Source organism: Moschus berezovskii, chromosome 1, assembly GCF_049115385.1.
Source record: "Moschus berezovskii isolate FMDL1 chromosome 1, NW_MosBer_1.0, whole genome shotgun sequence".
Classification (NCBI taxonomy): domain Eukaryota; kingdom Metazoa; phylum Chordata; class Mammalia; order Artiodactyla; family Moschidae; genus Moschus; species Moschus berezovskii.
The window spans coordinates 105,195,887-105,215,142 of NC_142460.1; the positions used below are offsets into that span (position 1 = coordinate 105,195,887).

General features: G+C 45.1%; 1 protein-coding gene across 5 annotated transcripts in view; it reads left to right on the top strand.

Moving 5' to 3' along the window:
• The window catches only part of ABCC5 (ATP binding cassette subfamily C member 5), an 89,083-nt gene extending 72,397 nt beyond the window's left edge, over window positions 1-16,686 (top strand). For 3 of the 5 annotated variants that reach the window (XM_088838653.1, XM_055409281.2, XM_055409289.2), the window contains 5 exons: window positions 161-320; window positions 10,585-10,663; window positions 11,701-11,814; window positions 13,380-13,544; window positions 14,994-16,686. In XM_088838653.1, coding sequence (XP_088694779.1) covers window positions 161-320; window positions 10,585-10,663; window positions 11,701-11,814; window positions 13,380-13,544; window positions 14,994-15,095 — 620 coding nt within the window. In that variant the 3' untranslated portion in view covers window positions 15,096-16,686. The remainder of the gene's footprint in view (window positions 1-160; window positions 321-10,584; window positions 10,664-11,700; window positions 11,815-13,379; window positions 13,545-14,993) is intronic. The other 2 variants (XM_055409273.2, XM_055409264.2) reach the window with 1 other exon arrangement.
• The last annotated feature ends 2,570 nt before the right edge of the window (window positions 16,687-19,256 follow it).

A 19,256-nucleotide genomic window follows, 5' to 3' on the forward strand; every position in this document is an offset into this window, starting at 1 on the left:
TGGCTATCACTTTCTAAATTATCTGAGTTATATACGGTATCCATCGAAATAATGATTGAACAGAAATAGAAAAATGGTGATGTTGCCCTGAGAAGAAGCCAGTTTTGTCTTCCCAGAATTTGCCAATCGAATGACTCTTGCCTGTCTTCTGACTCATCAGGGAAGTCCTCTCTGGGCATGGCCCTCTTCCGCCTGGTGGAGTTGTGTGGAGGCTGCATCAAGATTGATGGAGTGAGAATCAGTGACATTGGCCTTGCTGACCTCCGGAGCAAGCTCTCCATCATTCCCCAGGAGCCGGTGCTGTTCAGCGGTACTGTCAGGTGAGACCTCAGCACCATGCGCTTCGTGCCGTGTTGCAGGCCAGGTGAGCGGGATAGAGCCCCACCGGGGACTGAGATCTAGTGGCCTCTGGTGCGGCACTTTCCCAACACCATGCACTCCCTGTTGCAGGAAGAGCAGCTCCACAGTACTAGTCACCTCATTAGTTAAGCAGGACCCGGGGGCCCTGCAGCGGGATGGTAAGAAGAGAGATGGTAAGACAGAGAGATCTGGACTCTCTGTCTTCAGACAAGTTACTTAGCCACTCCTAAGCTTGTTTCCTCCTCCATGAAATGGGGATGTTACTCAGATCTGTTGTTGTGATGATTGAATGAATTTGTACAAATTTTATAGAAGTGTGGAGGCTGGCAGAGGGTAAGCATTCTGTGCTTGGAAGCAGCCACCATCATCCCTCACTGTCCTCTCTCCTAGGGACACTCAAGAGTTGCAGTTCTCTTGATAGTTTTCAGGCATTATTACTACTCATGGTTTCTCATTTTCTAGTATCTTCTGTAAACTTTTGGTTCTTACTCTGGAATGATGCCCCTCTCTGAAATCTGCCAGATTGCCAAAGAAAACGTTTCTTTTCTTGACCTGTTATAGCAGTAACTAATAAGGAAATAGGCTTAACCCCATTGTCTTTTCCTGTGCTTTATCAGGCTAGCCTTAAGCTTTTGCCTCCTAAAAACAATGGGTTTCCATACTTTGTGTCCATTTCTATTTAAGTCGACTCTCTAAATAAAAATAGCTTCAACCATATAGTACACCTAGATAGCACTTCTTTTTTAAAATCACTCTAAAAGTGATATTGCCATTTCCTCTTTACTTCTTAGCAGTTTCCAAGAAAAGGTACCAATTTAATTTCAAATAACCACAGTGTTCAGAATTGTCTTTAAAACAGACTCGTCCTCCCCACCCTCCTCCACCTTTAGAAATGGCACTTGAACTCACTGATTTGAGGAGGTTCAGTAGATAAACTGAATTCTTACCTACGTTTATGTGGGGTCAGTACTCTTGGGTGTGTTTATTTTGGCATTTCTCTAAAACACTAGTGAATTTGTAGCACAGACTGGCTCTGTTGATGATGATAAGTGAAGGTGTTAGTTATTCAATCCTGTCTGACTCTTTGCAACCCCATGGACTGTAGCCCACCAGGCTTCTCTCTCCATGGAATTCTTCAGGCAAGGATACTGAATTGTGTTGCCATTCCCTTCTCCAGGAGATCTTTCCCACGCAGGGATTGAACCCTGGTCTCCCAGATTGCAGGCAGTTTCGATGATGATTAGTCATTCCCTTTGGATAAATAAATAACAAGGTCAAACAAGCAACATCAAAGAGAATTAGAATTTATTGAAGACTCAAGTCTAAAGTTAAGAAATTGAGAGATATTACCAAATCTGCTCTTCCTTCCTGTAAATCTCTCTGTTTTTAGGTGCCATGGGAATGCCTTTGAGAATAAAATTGACCTAATGATTTTTTGGCTCAGGACAAAAAAAAAAAACATATTTTTCTTATTTTTTTAAAATCACCATTTAGAAGAGAACTAGAAAGTAAGACATGTTATAGACTTCCCATGAATATGCTGCTACCAAGAAGTATCAGCATTCATTTCACATTTTTACAGCACTTTATTTAAGTCTGTGACTCGGCTTCTGAAGTTAACGGTTAAGAACTGACCTGCTGGCTGCTGTTTGTGGAACATCGTGGAAGCACAGCCTTTTTGGGAGTCGGAGCTGTTTGTTATCAGCTCCAGAGACGTGTTGCCACCTGATGGGTAGGCTCAGTGGCTGGTGTGCTGCTGCCCGTGTTTTTAGCCATTGAGCTTGGAGCACTGTTTAGTCAGTCAGCTGTGCAAACCTAGGAAATCATATAAGTTTCATTTTCTGCTCGCTGGAATTTTGACTTTTTAAGTCAGCAGTAGACATGAGGACAAATTCAATCCCAGATCTTCTACCTTTCCTTTATCCTCTCAAGTTTTTCATAGGTCCCAAAGAATATCCAGTGTTTGGTATTCTTTTGCTGTTCTTAGAAAATTAGAAGACCTGTAATGAGTTTCCCAAGGCAAGGGCAGGCTAGATCATCTGCTCCCTCAGCTACCTCCTAGAGACTCCAAATTTTGGAACTGTATCTCCACCACCATTAACCAGCATTGGGGGTGGGTACATCTCCTGGAGATTCCAACTTGCAGTTAAAAGTGTATCAGAAGGGAATTCAAGGTGAAACCAAAATCGAACAAACAAAACTCAGAATCTCAAAAGATAAAAATGTCTGAATTGTTCTGTGTATAAATGCAGATAAATCATAGACCAGATCATTTAGGGGCACACACCTCCCTGGATTAGCCTGTTTCAATAACTCGTCCTAATCCAGTCTATTCCAATAGCTCATCCAGGCCCGCATTATCCAGCTGTCTGGGTTTAAGCTATAGGGCTCCTGTGTGTCTGTGGCCAGCCAGTACTTTCCTCTGCCTTTTGCTCTGATGATTATCTCCAAGAAGAGAGGTCTGTTTTCATCCAGACCTAAACACTTTGGCTGACCTTCCCTCTTTCATAGTCCCAGCAATACTTTTCTTTTCCCAGAGGACCTATGCTTCCTGGTCTTGGGAAGCCTATCTCTTTGCCTCCAGCCTCGCTTTCCATCCTTGTGGACTGTCTGCAGTCTGGCTTGGCTGGTGGTTAGTCTGCCCCTCACCTGTCTCTGAGGACACACTCTGGTGTGTCTCTGCATCTCAGTCTCCTCACCGGGGATGAGTACATCTCATCACCGGGAACATCTCTACCTAGCGTCCATCCATTATCAGGAAGCAGTCTTCTCACTTCCTGATCAGATGCTTTCTTTCCTTTTCTACTTGCCCAGTTTATTTTATTTTTTTCTACTTTTGAGGAATATCTCAAGCTCTCAACTCAAAATCACAGCAAAGACACCTGAGCCCACAACTGATCCACCTCTGCTTTGGTTCATTCCGGGCCAAAACACCTTCAGGCAGAAGCACTTAGTGCTCTAGATGAAATGGAAATTGTTCCGAATTTGAAGCAGTTCTTAGAATCTCAAGGTTTTTTCATTTGTCTTTGAATTATTCTGTTGTTTAAGAGGCCCCCTTTTACTTTTTTTGATATCTAAGTCTCTATGGAATCAAGGAATCCCCAAAAGCTTCTAGTCTCAACATCAGCAAGTAATGGTAAATCTAGGATAACTATGAAGAACACTAGATGTTATCTAAGTTTTGTTGAAGTCTTTCTGGCTGGAAGTATGTGTGAAATCTCTATCTTCGTCTCAATTTTGCTGTGAACTTGAAACTGATCTTTTAAAATTATCTTTAAAAAAAGGAAAAGGTCATTCTGGGGAGTTCCCTGGTGGCCTAGTGGTTAGGATTCTAGGCTTTCACCCCTGGGGCACAGGTTCAGTCCCTGGTCGGGGAACTGAGATTCTGCGAGCTGTGGCATGGCCAAAAAAAAAAGTCACGCTGTGCCAGACACTGCTACTCTAAAGAACAACAACAACAATAGTACTAGCTAAGCTTATTGAGGATTTACGTGGCCTACTGTCCTGAGCATTTAAATTGTATTAATTTATCAAAGTAAAAGTACTCAAAATTTGATGAGGGTAGGTACTATTATTGTGCCTATTTATAGGTACAAAAGCTAAAGCCCAAAGTGGTTAAATAACTTGCCCAAAGATAAGAATTTGAATCTGGGCTATTTGGCTTAGAGCCTGGGCTCTTCTTCACCATACTTGCTGTGTTGTCTCCTGAAGTTCCCACCACACCCTCCTCAGTCATAGCCTTGAGAGGTAACCCTGTCTCTCCAAGCAACAAGGTTGGGCCTGCTTCCTCAGGCATCTTGACTGTTAGTTGCCGTTCTTTTTCCAGTATCTTTAAATTTTCCTTATCTGCTTTCAGATTTGCAGCAGGTCTCTGTCCCCTTTCTTGAGAAAAATTGTCACACAAACTCTGCTCTTCTCTTTAGTCTTTTTTATATGCTCTACTCTTAACTAAAAGCCAAAATCAGTCCATATTTCTGAATGACTATTTTGAGCTTCCCTTTAGCTTCCTTTCAGAAGGTCTGAGGGTCCCATAGTCTCCCACCCTGAAATCCCAAGGCTGCAGGGAGATGCCCACATGGACAGAGGACAGTGTGGTTCAGCGTGGAGTCTTCTGTGTGCCTGAAAGGGATTGCTGTATCCTCATTCCCCTCAGGAGATACTCTTGACCTTATTCGGTAGTTGTCAATAGGTGAGCTTAGAATATTGCTAAAAATAAAATATAAAAAACCAAAGATGAAAATACACTTTGGGCAACATAGGACTCGAGGACTTCTGACTGTTAAAGGTAACCTTCATTCTCAGATTTTCTTTCTGTCCATCTACCCAGCTGAGTGCTTGATGCAGTGGATACATAACTTTGCTTGCTTTCATTTTTGTGCATCAGACCAGGACCATCTGGCCACTGTAATGAGGATGTGTTTTTATTTTTTTCATTCTTGATTGAGTTCCCTGTTGAGATCAGTCTGGTCTGCCTTAATGTGGAGGTATACCACCTGCTGGGGTTTCCCCAATGGCTCAAGCAGTAAAGAATCCGCCTGCAATGCAGGAGACAAAGGTTCAATCCCTGGGTAGGAAAGATCCCCTGGAGAAGGAAATGGCAACCCATTCCAGTATTCTTACCTGGAGAATGCCATGGACAGAGGAGCCTGGAGGGCCAAAGTCCATGGAGTGGCAAAGAGTCAGACATGACTGAGAGACTAAACAACAACATCTGCTAGTGTACATAAATATTCCCTATATATCTGGAACCCGTGGCTTAGTCTTGGGGGCTCCTTCAGCTGGTGTGATGGGCCTGGGCGAGGTAGAAGGTCAGGCCCATCCACAGGTCTGCCGAGTCTGATGGGGCAGCTGCTCAGGGAGCAGGGTCTGCACTCTGGTGTGCTCCCTGCTTGTCTAGTAGACGTATCTGATGAATTTACTGGATGCGTTTGTGTGCTAAGGATGCTGCAGCAGTGTACCACAAACTGGGTAGTTTAAAACCACACAACTTGACTCTCTTACGGTTCTGGAGGCTAGAAGGATGGCATCAAGTGTCAGCAGGGCCGTGCTCTGAAGCCTGTAGGGTCCTTCCTTGCCTCCGCTACGTTTTAGTGGTTTGCCGACAGTCTCTGGCGTGCTTGGCTTGTAGATGCATCTTTCCAGTCTCTGCCTCCATTGTCACATGGGTTCTCTCCCTGTCTCTGTCTTCACGTGGCCCTCTCTCTTCTAAGGACACCAGTCCTAGATTGAGAGTCTACGCTGCTTTACTACTCTAGGCTGACGTCATCTCACCTAATACCATCTACACTGATTTATTTCCAGATAAAGTCACATTCTTAGGTACCGAGGATTAAATTTCAGCATATCTTTTGGGGGGATACTCTTCAACCCATGATGCTAGGCATCAATGTACAGTATTAACATTTCCTTGGGACTTCCCTGGCAGTCCTGTGGTTAGGACTCCTCACTCTCATTGCCAAGGGCCCCACTTCAATCCCTGGTTGGGAAACTAAAATCCCACAAGCCTCACAGCCAAAAGAGAGAGAGAATACTTCTTAGACTAACTCTAGAGAAACTATCTGCACATTCCTTTCCTGAAAACCAGTGTTATGGATCCTTCAATCTTGAAGATATATTTATTGAAGTCTTAACTCTGTGCAAAGGACTTGACTTCGCAGAATTGGGAAGAATCTGAACAAGTGGTAAAATCTAAAGCCTAAAATTATGCAGTCCTTCCAGGAAGACACAGAGAAAGGGAAGATTTGAGCAGTAGGTGACAGGCTAAACCAGAAATCCAAGTGAGGTATCAAACTATAGGTAGCAGTTTATCAAGTTATTGGTGCTGGGAATTCCAGCCTTAGGTAAATACAAATTTTCTACAGGCAAACAGATCACAGTAGTAGAGACTGGGCGGTGTTCCAAGACCAAAAGGTAGATATTCATAACCAGGGAGCTTGGAGATAGAACCAGAGTAAGGTGGGGCCCCAAACCTTAGGAGCCTAAGCAGGCTATCAGGCTAGACCTGGATACATGGAGACACAATAGGAATTGACCTAGCAGAGCTGGCTAACAGGTAGATTTTAACTCAAGAAGAGGTTCTGCTGGCTCTAAATGGGAACTACAGTCAGAGCAGCAGTCAGATCAGAGCAGCCAGATGCCTAACCGCAGATCCTATTGCCTGAGGAAGAGTTGATTCTCCGTAATGGGCAGAGGCCACTCTTCAGCGTGCAGTCCTGTGGGGTGGCTATATAGAGAACACAGTGCAGGGTGAGACCAGGCAAAGCATGGTCTTTGATCAGGTGCTTTAAATATAACCCCTGTTTAAAGCCAGTCATGATTTCCCATGGGAGTAGGTACCCCTTCTTCTAGGATGATGAGGAATTCTTGACCACCACAAAAGTCCTGGAACTTTTTTTTTTTTAAGTCTTTGTTGAATTTGCTACCGTATTGCTTCTGTTTTATGTTTTGTTTTTTTGGCTGTGAGGCATGCGGGATCTATGCCCCCTGCATTGGAAGGTGAAATCTTAACCACTGGACCACCAGGGAAGTCTCTTGTTTTAAAAAAGAGCTCTGAGCATTTTGGTTCAAAACAAAGAACCCTATTATGACCCCCAAGGTCAAGAATTCTGCTATAAAAGTATGAGGAAGTCTGTATTAGACCACACAAATAAGAAAGAGAATACTTTATTATGAAAACTTGCCTTGGTATCTGGATAAATGTCTCTCAGAGGATTATCTTGCTAATCTTGCCCCATGGGAATTCCCACTGGTTTGTTTTGAATCAGGGGAAAATGATTAACCTTTTATCCCCCCAGACTTGGGATGGAGAACATGTGTTTGAGTCTGTCCCTGATCTGTGGTATATCAGTACAAAGTTCCCCTAAAAAGGTGGCTGGAGAGGAGAGCCATAGTCAGAGATTTCATCAGCTGTGATGCATGTGCAGACAGACTCCAGAGTGTTAGAGGGAAAGGGACGATCAGGTGCTTTCAGCGTCTTTCAGTTTTGTCTTTTTAATTAGAAACGGGTGAGATTCTCCTTTGACTTAGCCTGTGGTCTGCCATTTCAGTTTTAGGTTATCAACAAATCGAACCACCTTGTTTAACTGAGAGGGCTCTTCTGGATGACAGGCCTGCAGAGATCAGCCTTCCTCATCTAGACTTTCCATGGGTAGGATCCTGGTGTTCAGGATCATGGGATTATTGTGTCCACTTGGAAAATATGCCGAATACAAGAATCAAAACCACCAAACAGTATAACCAGGCATTTAAAGTGACCACATATCTGGTCAGTTTAACAGCTACCAGCTATCAAATGTCTACCGCGTTCCAGGCGCTGTATCTATACATCTCTCATGTTCACAGCAACCTACCAGGTTGTGTCACATCAGTGTCTCCCCATTTTATAGGTGAGGAGACTGAGGAGTGACTTGTACAAGGTCATGCAGATGGTAAGAGGCAGAGTAGGGATCAAGCCCAGTTGACTCTTACTCTTCAAAAAATATTAGATAGTATACCTGGGCTACAACAGTGAAAAAGATCCAGACAGGGATTCTAATCCAATGGAGGAGCGAGACAAATGAAACAGTGACAAGTGCCATCATAAGGGTGAGCAGGGGGAACCCCCAATCCAGGCCTGAAGGGCCAGAAGGCACTTCCTTCAGGCACCAGCTAAGTTGAGAGCTGAAGGATGAGAAGGAATCATAGCCAAGGAACAGGAACAATGTAGTAATATTTGAACTGTGGTGTTGGAGAAGACTCTTGAGAGTCCCTTGTACCGCAAGGAGATCCAACCAGTCCATTCTAAGGGAAATTGATCCTGGGTGTTCATTGGAGGGACTGATGCTGAAGCTGAAACTGCAATACTTTGGCCACCTCATGCAAAGGGTTGACTCACTGGAAAAGACTCTGATGCTGGGAAAGGTTGGGGGCGGGAGAAGAAGGGGACGACCGAGAATGAGATGGCTTGATGGCATCACCGACTCTGTGGACATGAGTTTGAGTGAGCTCCGGGAGTTGGTGATGGACAGGGAGGCCTGACGTGCTGTGATTCATGGGGTCGCAGAGAGTCGGACACGACTGAGTGACTGAACTGAACTGAACTGAATAGTAGCTCTCACACACACACCGCCAAGCCTGTGCAGGTGCTCCTGTAAGTGCTTTACATACATGAATTGTAGTTCCCACAGCTGCCTTTTGAGGAGCTGCTCTTTCTTTTCTTGGTTGCACTAGGTCTTCGTTGCTGCACGTGGGCTTTCTCTCGTTGCAGGGAGTGGGCGCTAGTCTTGGTTTGGGTGTGCAGGCTTCTCATTGCGGCAGCTTCTCTTGTTGCACAGCGCAGGCTGTAGGTGCACGGGTTACAGAAGTTGCAGCACTTGGACTTGGTGATTGTGGTGTATAGGCTTAGTTGCTCTGAGGCATGTGGAATCTTCCCAGACCAGGGATCGAACCCATTTCCCTTGTATTGGCAGACAAATTCTTATCCACTGCACCACCGGGGAAGTCCAAAGAGCTGCTCTTTTATCCCTGTCTTACACTTAAGGGAACTGAGGTATAGAGAAGTTAGGCTAACTTGGCCAGGGTCACACAGTTGTCATTGATAGAAGCTGTGAAGGAATCAAGCAGTCTGACTCCAGAGCCCTTGCTTTTTACCAATGCCTCTCACGTCAAAAGGTGGGGAGTGATATCGTGTTCTAAGTGGTGGGAAGCACATGTGTGAAGGGACACAAGAGAGTGGGACTATTTAGTGAGTCCCCAGGAGTCCAGAGATGGCATGTACCAACCTGCTCTCTCCTCTAGGGTAGAATTCTTCGGTGATGACCTGCTTGTGTTTGCATGCCCGGGATTAGTCACCCCAGACATGGAGACGAATGTGGATCAGAGCTAGGGTTCTCCCAAAGATTTTTCTATTTCCCGCACCTCAAGTGTAATTTATGAGCAAAGCAAATTATACTTAATATCTTTAAGATTGCTGCTAAGTCACTTCAGTTGTGTCCGACTCTGTGCGACCCCATAAACGGCAGCCCACCAGGCTTCTCCGTCCATGGGATTTTCCAGGCAAGAGTACTGGTAAATGTGATGTTTAGATCGAGACAAGAGACCCAGAATTAATTCTACAGCCCACCTTCCACCCAGTATCTGTTTCATCACCACCTGTTCCCCTCATCCTCCACGACAAAGAGCTTCTTCTATCTTTAACACTTTAAGAGCTATCTAGTCCTGTTGTTTTGGTGTCAATCTTAATGTCCTTAAGGTGGATACTGTTGGTACAGTGAGCAAGAACAGTTCCCAAGCTGATTTTTGGTGCCAGTGAAATCCTTCCTCTTGAACCCCTTTCTGGTCAGCTAGCTCTTGAGACCCCTGCCCAGTGACAGGGCTATCACCCTGGTGCAGCAAGAAGAGAGAGGGAGTTCCTCTGAGTTTATACATATAAGAGATGTATTTTAGTATGCATATGCATAGAAAGAAATCTAGAAAGATATATGCCAAAATGCTAACAGTGTTTGTTTCAAAGGGTCTGATAAGTGATTAAACATATATTGGTTTTAGGGAATTCTCCAGTGGTCCAGTGGTTAATACTCTGCACTTTCGGTGCAGGGGACATGATCCCTGGTTGGAGGACTAAGATCCCACATGCTAAGATCCTATATATATATATATATTCCTTCTCCAATATCTATATCTATATATATGGGGGTTGTTTACTTTTTATGTCTATAGTTCCTAATTTTTCTGTAACTAACTTGTATCATTTCAGAGAAGGCAACGGCAAGCCACTCCAGTACTATTGCCTAGAAAATCCCACAGATGGAGGAGCCTGGTAGGCTGCTGTCCTTGGGGTCGCTAAGGGTCGGACACGACTGAGCGACTTCACTTTCACTTTTCACTTTCACACATTGGAGAAGGAAATGGCAACCCACTCCAGTGTTCTTGCCTGGAGAATCCCAGGGATGGGGGAGCCTGGTGGGCTTCCATCTATGGGGTCACACAGAGTCGGACATGACTGAAGTGACTTAGCAGCAGCAGCAGCAACTTGTATCATTTACATAATATAAATAGTACAGTTTTGTAAAGAAGAAAGGGAGGCTCATTCCTATGACAGGCAGGCAGCAGCACTCCCGTCTCGGCCTCCACCTGTGGCTGTTGCAGTCTGAGCCCCGCTGTTTAACCCTTTACCACAGTCAGCCTGTGCAGGGTGGTTGCTTTTGTGTTGGATCCCTGAGAAATTCCTATTATGTTTCTCATTAGATCAAATTTGGATCCCTTCAACCAGTACACTGAAGACCAGATCTGGGATGCCCTAGAAAGGACACACATGAAAGAATGTGTAAGTAAAGAACTGAGGGAGAACTTTGCTAGAATTTCAAGGGTGGAAACTTGGTGATGCCATGGTTATTCCCCAGCCAGCTTTGGCTGCCTCTGTCCAGCCCGGCCTTTCCCGCCACCTCCAGGATATCTGTGGAGGAGCACTTCAGAGCAGGGCTTCCCAGGCATTTCACAATGGGTATAAAGACGGTATTACCCTATCCTCACCTCTCCACTCTTATTCCCTCCCATGGTCATATTTCCCTTTTTATTGTACCATCCATTGATTGAGAAGATATTAATGACAACCATTCAGAGTTCAGTAATGCTTTTAAATCAAGTTCTATTTTATTAATCATAACAGTACAACATCCTTTTGAAGCATGTATATATGTGCAAAAGATTTATCACTTCTTGAGTCCACAGAAAGCATGCAATGTGTGTATGAACCTCTCAGAGTAACTTAGCAGGCACCCTCCAAGGGCCACGAATTAAGATTACCCCTGGCCTGGAGTGGGGTCTCTTGTGTTCCTACACACTAGCCCAGGATCTCCTGCCCAAATTCAGCTAGAGCAGCTCTGCCTTCATGACCTTTCTATTGGGCTTCTTCAAACAATTTCATTTGAAGAACAGGTTCTATGGTTTATAGGAAGAAAAGTTTGACAGCCATGGGTCTACAGCTTTGGTCTTCAGAAAGAGAGTAGTTTTGTTTACCCCATCTCTCATTGCACGACCATATTTTCAGGACCAAAAATGACAGGGTTTCAGGACATAAAAAATATTGGAATTTCTGGGACATTTTGATGACATGAAACTAATAGATAGTTTAGTTGAAATATGGAATGGCCTAGAAAATGTGGTCCTGCTATGTGATCATCACACCTGTATGTTCTTTCTAGGTGAGCCAGATTCTTGGCTCATAATTCTTTCATCTGTTTAAGAATAATTTATTTTTGCCACTGGGTTTTTGACAAAATTTCTCTTTGTTTTCTTTTTTTCAAAATTTAGGTTTGTTTTTTTTTCTTTAACCCTTCTAGTCTCTATTTCCTTTCTCCCTAGATTGCTCAGCTACCTCTGAAACTTGAATCTGAAGTGATGGAGAACGGGGATAACTTCTCAGTGGGGGAACGGCAGCTCTTGTGCATAGCTAGAGCCTTACTCCGTCACTGTAAGGTACGGTGGTCTGGTGGGTTGCAGAGGACGGGGTCAGCAGAAGCACAGGAAGATGGAAGGATAGCCATTGCCTGTGGCATGAGGTCCAAAGGCATTCTTGGCTCCAAGCCCAGGGGCACTTTTTTTTTTTGGTTGCACTGAATCTTTGTTGCTAGGCTTGGGTGTGGGCTTCTCATTGTGGTGGCTTAAAACTCAACATTCAGAGAACTAAGATCATGGCATCTGGCCCCATCACTTCATGGCAAATAGATGGGGAAACAATGGAAACAGTGAAAGACTTTATTTTCTTGGGCTCCAAAATCACTGCAGGTGGTGACTGCAGCCATGAAATTAAAAGACACTTGCTCCTTGGAAGAAAAGCTATGAGCAACCTAGACAGCATATTAAAAAGTAGAGACATTACTTTGCCGACAAAGGTCCATCTAGTCAAAGCCATAGTTTTCACAGTAGTCATGTATGGGTGTGAGAGTTGGACCATAAAGAAGGCTGAGTGCTGAAGAATTGATGGTTTTGAACTGTGGTGTTGGAGAAGACTCTTGAGAGTCCCTTGGACTTCAAGGAGATCCAACCAGTCCATCCTAAAGGAAATCAGTCCTGAATATTCATTGGAAGGATTGATGCTGAAGCTGAAACTCCAATACTTTGACCACCTGATGTGAAGAACTGACTCATTGAAAAAGACCCTGATGCTGGGAAAGATTGAAGGCAGGAGGAGAAGGGGACAACAGAGGATGAGATGGTTGGATGGCATCACCAACTCAATGGACATGAGTTTGAGCAAGCTGCAGGAGATGGTGAAGGACAGGGAAGCCTGGCGTGCTATAGTCCATGGAGTTGCAGAGAGAAGGAGCGATTGAACAACAGCCCTGTTGAGCTTGGATTCCAGGACTCACAGGCTTCAGTAGTTGCAGCTCCTGGGCGCTAGAGCACAGGCTGAGTAGTTGTGGCACTTGAGCTTAGTTGCTGTGTGGCGTCTTCCTGGGCCAGGGATTGAACCCATGTCTCCTGTGTTGGCAGGTAGATTCTTTACAACTGAGCCACCAGGGACGTCACTCAGTGGCATTTTTTTAAGAGAATACCCAGAGATGTTTACACGATTTGGGTATATGGATATTTTGTTTGCTTTTTTGTTTTTATTTTTGATGTTCTCGAGCCTTCAGTTTCCAAGGGCAACTTGTTTCTGTCCTGTGAGTAGTTGTAGTATTGGAAGCCATAGACTTAAAAGATTTTAAAACTGTAAGACATGTCCAGATCATCAAATACAGTCCACTCATGTTAAAACTAGAAAAGGGAAGTTCAGAAAAGTCACTGTTCAGAGTCACAAAGCAAGTGAGGTGAGTAGTTTGTTAGATCAGTATTTCACATATTTGTGGAAATCAAGGCAAACATATGAATTTGAAGTTATATCAATTCTAAACAAAACTATTTTTACATTTCTGTGTACCTATTTAGAAAAAAAACAATATATAAAATTCAAATCCTAAAACACATTTTGGTGAAACCTAGATTAACTAGAATGCTTAAGGAATTGGTTGGATCCCTCTTTCTCCTCTCTTCCCCGGCAGATTCTGATTCTAGATGAAGCCACAGCTGCCATGGACACCGAGACAGACTTACTGATCCAAGAGACCATCCGAGAAGCATTCGCTGACTGCACCATGCTGACGATTGCCCATCGCCTACACACAGTCCTAGGCTCTGATAGGATTATGGTGCTGGCCCAGGGGCAGGTACTGAGCCCCCAAGGGACCTTGGTTTGGCACGTGGCCTTGTCTGGGAGGAAAACTGGCCCCTGGCAGGATTGGGCTGATGGCCCTCGTAGCATTCAGATAAGCAGCCATAGTGACTCCAGCCTGGTTCCTTTTGCATGGGATGCAGCCCTCCCAATCAGGAGATGGAGTCTGGAGCATACCTATTGGGTTCTCATTATGCTTTGCTACCCATTCTTTTGTTGCTTGTGAACAGTAACACTTTGACTTAGGTCGGAGAGCATGTGTACTTTGTAGTTCACTCACAGGGGTTTTCCAAAGCTGTTGAGACCAGCCACCACACGTCTGCTTTTTGCAGTCATGTAGGAGAAGGAAATGGCAACCCACTCCAGTGTTCTTGCCTGGAGAATCCCATGGATGGGTGAGCCTAGTGGGCTGCCATCTATGGGGTCGCACAGAGTCAGACATGACTGAAGCGACTTAGCAGCAGCAGCAGCAGCAGTGGTGCCAAATTTCTTGCTGTTCCCAGCTTTCCCATGTACTGGCCCCCAGGCTTTTTCATTTCCTGCTATTTCCTTGCAGTGCTGTTGGCTATAAACCATCTTGGATCCCCTAAGCGTTTCCACCTCTGTGTTTACTTACACAGTTCCATCTACCTAAAATGCCCTTTCCTCTGCTCACTCTCCCATGTGGACCTGCGTATACCCTGTCTATCCCATAAGAGAGCCAGTGTCTGCCTCCCCCCTACTGTACAGGGTGTCTGCTCTGGCACCCAACCTCATACAAGTGTCATAAGGAAGACACTTGTCCTTATGCCTGTCGCTGTTGGACAGGATAGCCTTTCCGAAGAGCATCCCAGGAGATGTCCTGTTATCTCTCCTTGGCCAGAGTCGTATCACACACCTTTGCCCTGCAAGGGAGGCTGGGGAAGTGAGTATGTGGCCTCTGTCTGGGAGGCAGGTTCTGCCAGCACACTGTTCTGTTTTCTACTGCAGTGTGATTTCCGGTGACTGCCTAGTAGTCCATCATGGGAATGGATAATTGACTGAGTTGATTCCTTATACCCACTTCCCTTTTGTTTTTCTGCCAACTAGGCCTCTTTTCCATCCATAGGTTTGGATCAGCTTGCACAACAAGATGCCATTTACTTGGTATGCCTTTGGCTTGAGCTGCAGTTTCTTCCCTCTGCAGCATATAGGACCTTTTGATTGACTCCTTCTTATACAAGGCTGAAGGAATTGAGACTTAATGTGAAGGCACTTTGGAGGTGTCTCTAAATTTTCTCTTAACTAAATTCTGGTTAGTTTAAAAAAAGAGAGAACCCAGGTGGGCATAGCAGAGCTAGCTGAATTGCCACCTTGATTCCATCCTCGGGGGTTTGGTGCTTTGCCCCCCTTCCTGAGCTGTGGATCCTGTAAGACACCCGAGTGTCCCTGAGTCACCTTCCAATGCTGTCTCCTTCCTCTACAGGTGGTGGAGTTCGACACCCCATCGGTCCTTCTTTCCAACGACAGCTCCCGGTTCTATGCCATGTTTGCTGCTACAGAGAACAAGATCGCCGTCAAGGGCTAACTCCCCCAGCGCCACCCACATCTCTTTTCTTTGGAGCATTGCCATTCCCTGCCTGGGGCGGGCCCCTCACCGCGTCCTCCTGCCGAAACCTTGCCTTTCCCGATTTTATCTTTCGCACAGCAGTTCAGGATTGGCTTGTGTGTTTCACTTTTAGGGAGAGTCCTATTTTGATTATTGTATTTATTCCATATTCATGTAAACAAAATTTAGTTTTTGTTCTTAATTGCACTCTAAAAGGTTCAGGGAACCGTTATTATATATGTATCAGAGGCCTATAATGAAGCTTTATACGTGTAGCTATATCTATATATAATTCTGTACATAGCCTATATTTCCAGTGAAAATGTAAGCTGTTTATTTTATATTAAAATAAGCACTGTGCTAAGAACAGTGCAGATTCCTTTCTATCATTTTTGTACAGTCTGCTGCACTAGAGATCTGGTTTTGCTATTAGACTATAGGAAGGGTAGCGTGTGTTCTTCCCCAGCTGGCTGTTTCACGGTGCCAGGATTTCTGGGTGTCCGAAAGGAAGGAGTGTAGCAGTAGCCGGCCCTCCAGTGGCCCCCCTGCTGCCTTCCCAGCAGCCACCCCGGGGTGGGGCAGAGCGGGGGCCACCGGAGGCTGCACAGAGCACCGTGAATTCTCAGGGCTCCTGCTTTCTGTCCTATTGTCACCTCACTGTTTCTGTCGGGCGTGGGTCAAAGTCCCAGACCCTTCTCCTCTCCTTCCACCGGGACTGAGAATCACAGAACCTTCCTCGGCGAAGGGGGAGCATCCCTCCTGCCTTCCTCTTTTCTGCTGTTGCTTCTCAGCAAGCATTGAGTCTGCTCCGAGTGTCCCACTGCCTCAGGTTCCCAATGCTGGCCAATGCACGGAGCTCTCTGGCTCCTTGAAACTGTCGGTTCCGAGCGCTGGAGCCCACTGCTGCTTGGCCCGATGGTCCTTCATTTGCCTGGCCTCACACCCCCACAGTTCAGTGACAGGGTTCAGGATTTTGTGGGTCTGTTTTCCTTTCTTCCTGCGGTTGCCGCAGAGTCTCTTCCTCTCTCCAAAGTCTGCAACTTTAAGCAGCTCTTGCTAATATCAGTGTCTCACACTGGTGTAGAAGTTTTTGTACTGTAAAGAGACCTACCTCAGGTTGCTGATTGCCGTGTGGTCGGTGTGTTTCCGCCAACCCCGATTGTGCCGTGGGGCCAGTAGCTCAGGTGGGCGTGGTCACTGCTGTCATCTGTTGAATGGTCAGCATTGCATGTCGTGACCAACTAGACATTCTGTCGCCTTAGCATGTTTGCTGAACACCTTGTGGAAGCAAAAATCTGAAAAAGTGAATAAAATTATTTTGGATTTTCTAAAACTCTTGGTGTGGAAAATAATTCTCTGGGAGGGGAAGAAGCTGTCTTTGAGTGGCTTTGGAGTCCCGGAACCTTGGATCTGAATATCCAGCAGTGAAGTGACAGAGGGGAGGGACCAGTAGTGGAGCTGGTTGGTCGCAGGGGATATGGAGTACACCTTACCTTGAATCACTACAGTGGGCCGAAGTCCCTGCAGCCTGTGTCCTGGGCATGGTCACCAAATCAAGCTCCTGTGCTGCTAATAAGAGTCGGAAGTGGGAAGGGTTGTAGTTAGATTGGTGGTTGTGGAGAAATATGTTTTAAATGAACAGTTTGTTGAGGGTTCTCAGCAATCCAAACAATGTAATTGCTCTTTCAGCCAATTCATTCAGGTTAACTTACTGAGAATTAAGTGCCCATTCAAAAGGGTACTCATTTTAATATTTCTCAATATGTCATTTTGTGTGCAGAAAGCTTTTAAACTATTTGGTATCAGTTCTGCTGAGTCATCAATAACCTCAGATATACAGATAATACCACCTCTTATGGCAAAAAGCAAAGAGGAATTAAAGAGCCTCTTGAAAGTGAAAGAGGAGCGTGAAAAAGCTGGCTTAAAACTCAACATTAAAAAAAATGAAGATCACAGCATCCGGTCCCATCACTTCATGGCAAATAGATGGGGAAATGATGGAAACAATGACAGACTTTGTTTTCTTGGGCTGCAAAATCGCTGCAGATGGTGACTGCAGCCAGGAAATTAAGAGATGCTTGCTCCTTACAAGAAAATCTATGACCAACCTAGACAGCATATTAAAAAGCAGAGACATTACTTTGCCAACAAAGGTCCATCTTATCAAAGCTATGGTTTTTCCGGTAGTCATGTATGGATGTAAGAGTTAGACCACAAAAAAGCTGAACACTGAAGAATTGAGGCTTTTGAACTGTGGTGTTGGGGATGACTCTTGAGAGAGTTCTTTGGACTACAAAGAGATCAAACCAGTCAGTCCTAAAGGAAATCAGTCCTGAATATTCATTGGAAGGAGTGATGCTGAAGCTGAAGCTCCAATACTTTGGCCACCTGATGCGAAGAGCTGACTCATTGGAAAAGACCCTGATGCTGGGAAAGATTAAAGGCAGGAAGAGAAGGGGACAACAGAGGATGAGATGTTTGGATGGCATCACTGATTTGATAGACATGAGTTTAAGCAAGCTCTGGGAATTGGTGATGGACAGGGAAGCCTGGTGTGCTGCAGTCCATGGGGTCACAAAGAGTTGGACACAATTGAGCAACTGAACTGAAGAACCCCTAACCCAGGTCCTCAGCTCCTCAAGATGGGGTTACATTGGCAGAACCTCCCAAATATCTAACTACTTGCAGGATTTTCCTGATCCATCCTGACGTGTACTCTGACTCAATCTGTCATTGATGTTAATCACATGCTCACCTTTTCAGTCTAATTTCACACAGCTCCCCTGTTTCAAACAGACGAATTCCTTCATCTGTGTTCAATTTGGGTCTTTCAGGGTCTTTACAGCCACTCTATGGGCATTATTGGGGTCTCCATCTGTCCAACTGACTACATGTAAGTCACCTTCTGCATGTCCTTTTCCCATCGCTTTTGTCTGCTGACTTCCTCTCATCTGGTGTGACAGGAATAACCTGGCCATAGGCACTGGGAGGACCATCCATCACCTCCCATGGATGACCATAGGAACTTGGACCTGCTGCTTTTCCTGCCTGAATCTCAGCTTCTTCCTCAGAAAAATTGGGAGCATAATGTCTATCTTATCTTAGAGGAGAAAACTATTGAAAAATGGCTTGTAAGCATACCATATTCTTTAGCTATTTCTGTGCTTGTGTCCACACCATAGAGACACGTCCTCCATGATATCACGAACTCCGTATTGCAAAGAGTCAGACATGACTGAGCGACTGAACTGAACTGCTGAGTCATCAGAAATCGTATCTTAAACCCAGCCCTTTTTATAAACCAGTGTCTTAAAAATTAAGGGACTCAGCTCTTAAGTTAAAAATGTTCCTCAATTGTCACATTTCAAGTGCTTTGTCACACGTGCGGCCTGTGGCTACACAAACATATTCAATAGAACGTTCTCAGCGTTGTGGAAAGTTCTCTTGGATGGCACCGAGGTAAGCAACCACTTTTTTGGATGCACTGGAATTGCCCTCCAAGAAGGGTAACAAGGGTGGCAGAAGGAACCCGGCATGGTCATCCTAGCAAAGCTCGCTGCTGCGTGTGACGCTGACTTCCCCTCCTTCAGTTCTATTCTCTCTTGGGTCTCCGCCCACCTCTGTAACCTGCTCTTTCCCTTTAGGAGGAGGCATTGCCCTGCCTTCTGCCCTCTCCCTTTGTTCTTGCCTGGATTCTTTCACTCCCAGCAGCACAGTGACAGACCTTCAATTATGGGCTTGGCCTGTCTTTAGGACCAATCTCTGCTGCCTGCTGAGCGCCTCCACTGAGCATCTCCCAAGCCCCTCAAACAGCCTTTTGAAAATCAGTGTTCCTTGTCTTAATTAGTGGCTCCTCTAGCTTCCTTAAGTCTTTCAGGCTAGAAGTCTTTAGTTATATCAGTTCTCCTGCCCCTTCCCAATAAACTCAGTCACTTCCAGGTCCTATGTGTCACCATCCCCACCCCCTTCTCTCTCCTTTTGCCATAATTTAGACTCACCTCCCTTTCTTTTTTTAATTTTGTAGTTACAGTCTCATTGCTAGTCTCCCTGCCTCAGCTGTCCTCTCCAAATCACTGTATATACCACTTCCAAAATACAAACCAAAATGCAAGTTGATCAAATACTTTACCTTCCAAAAGT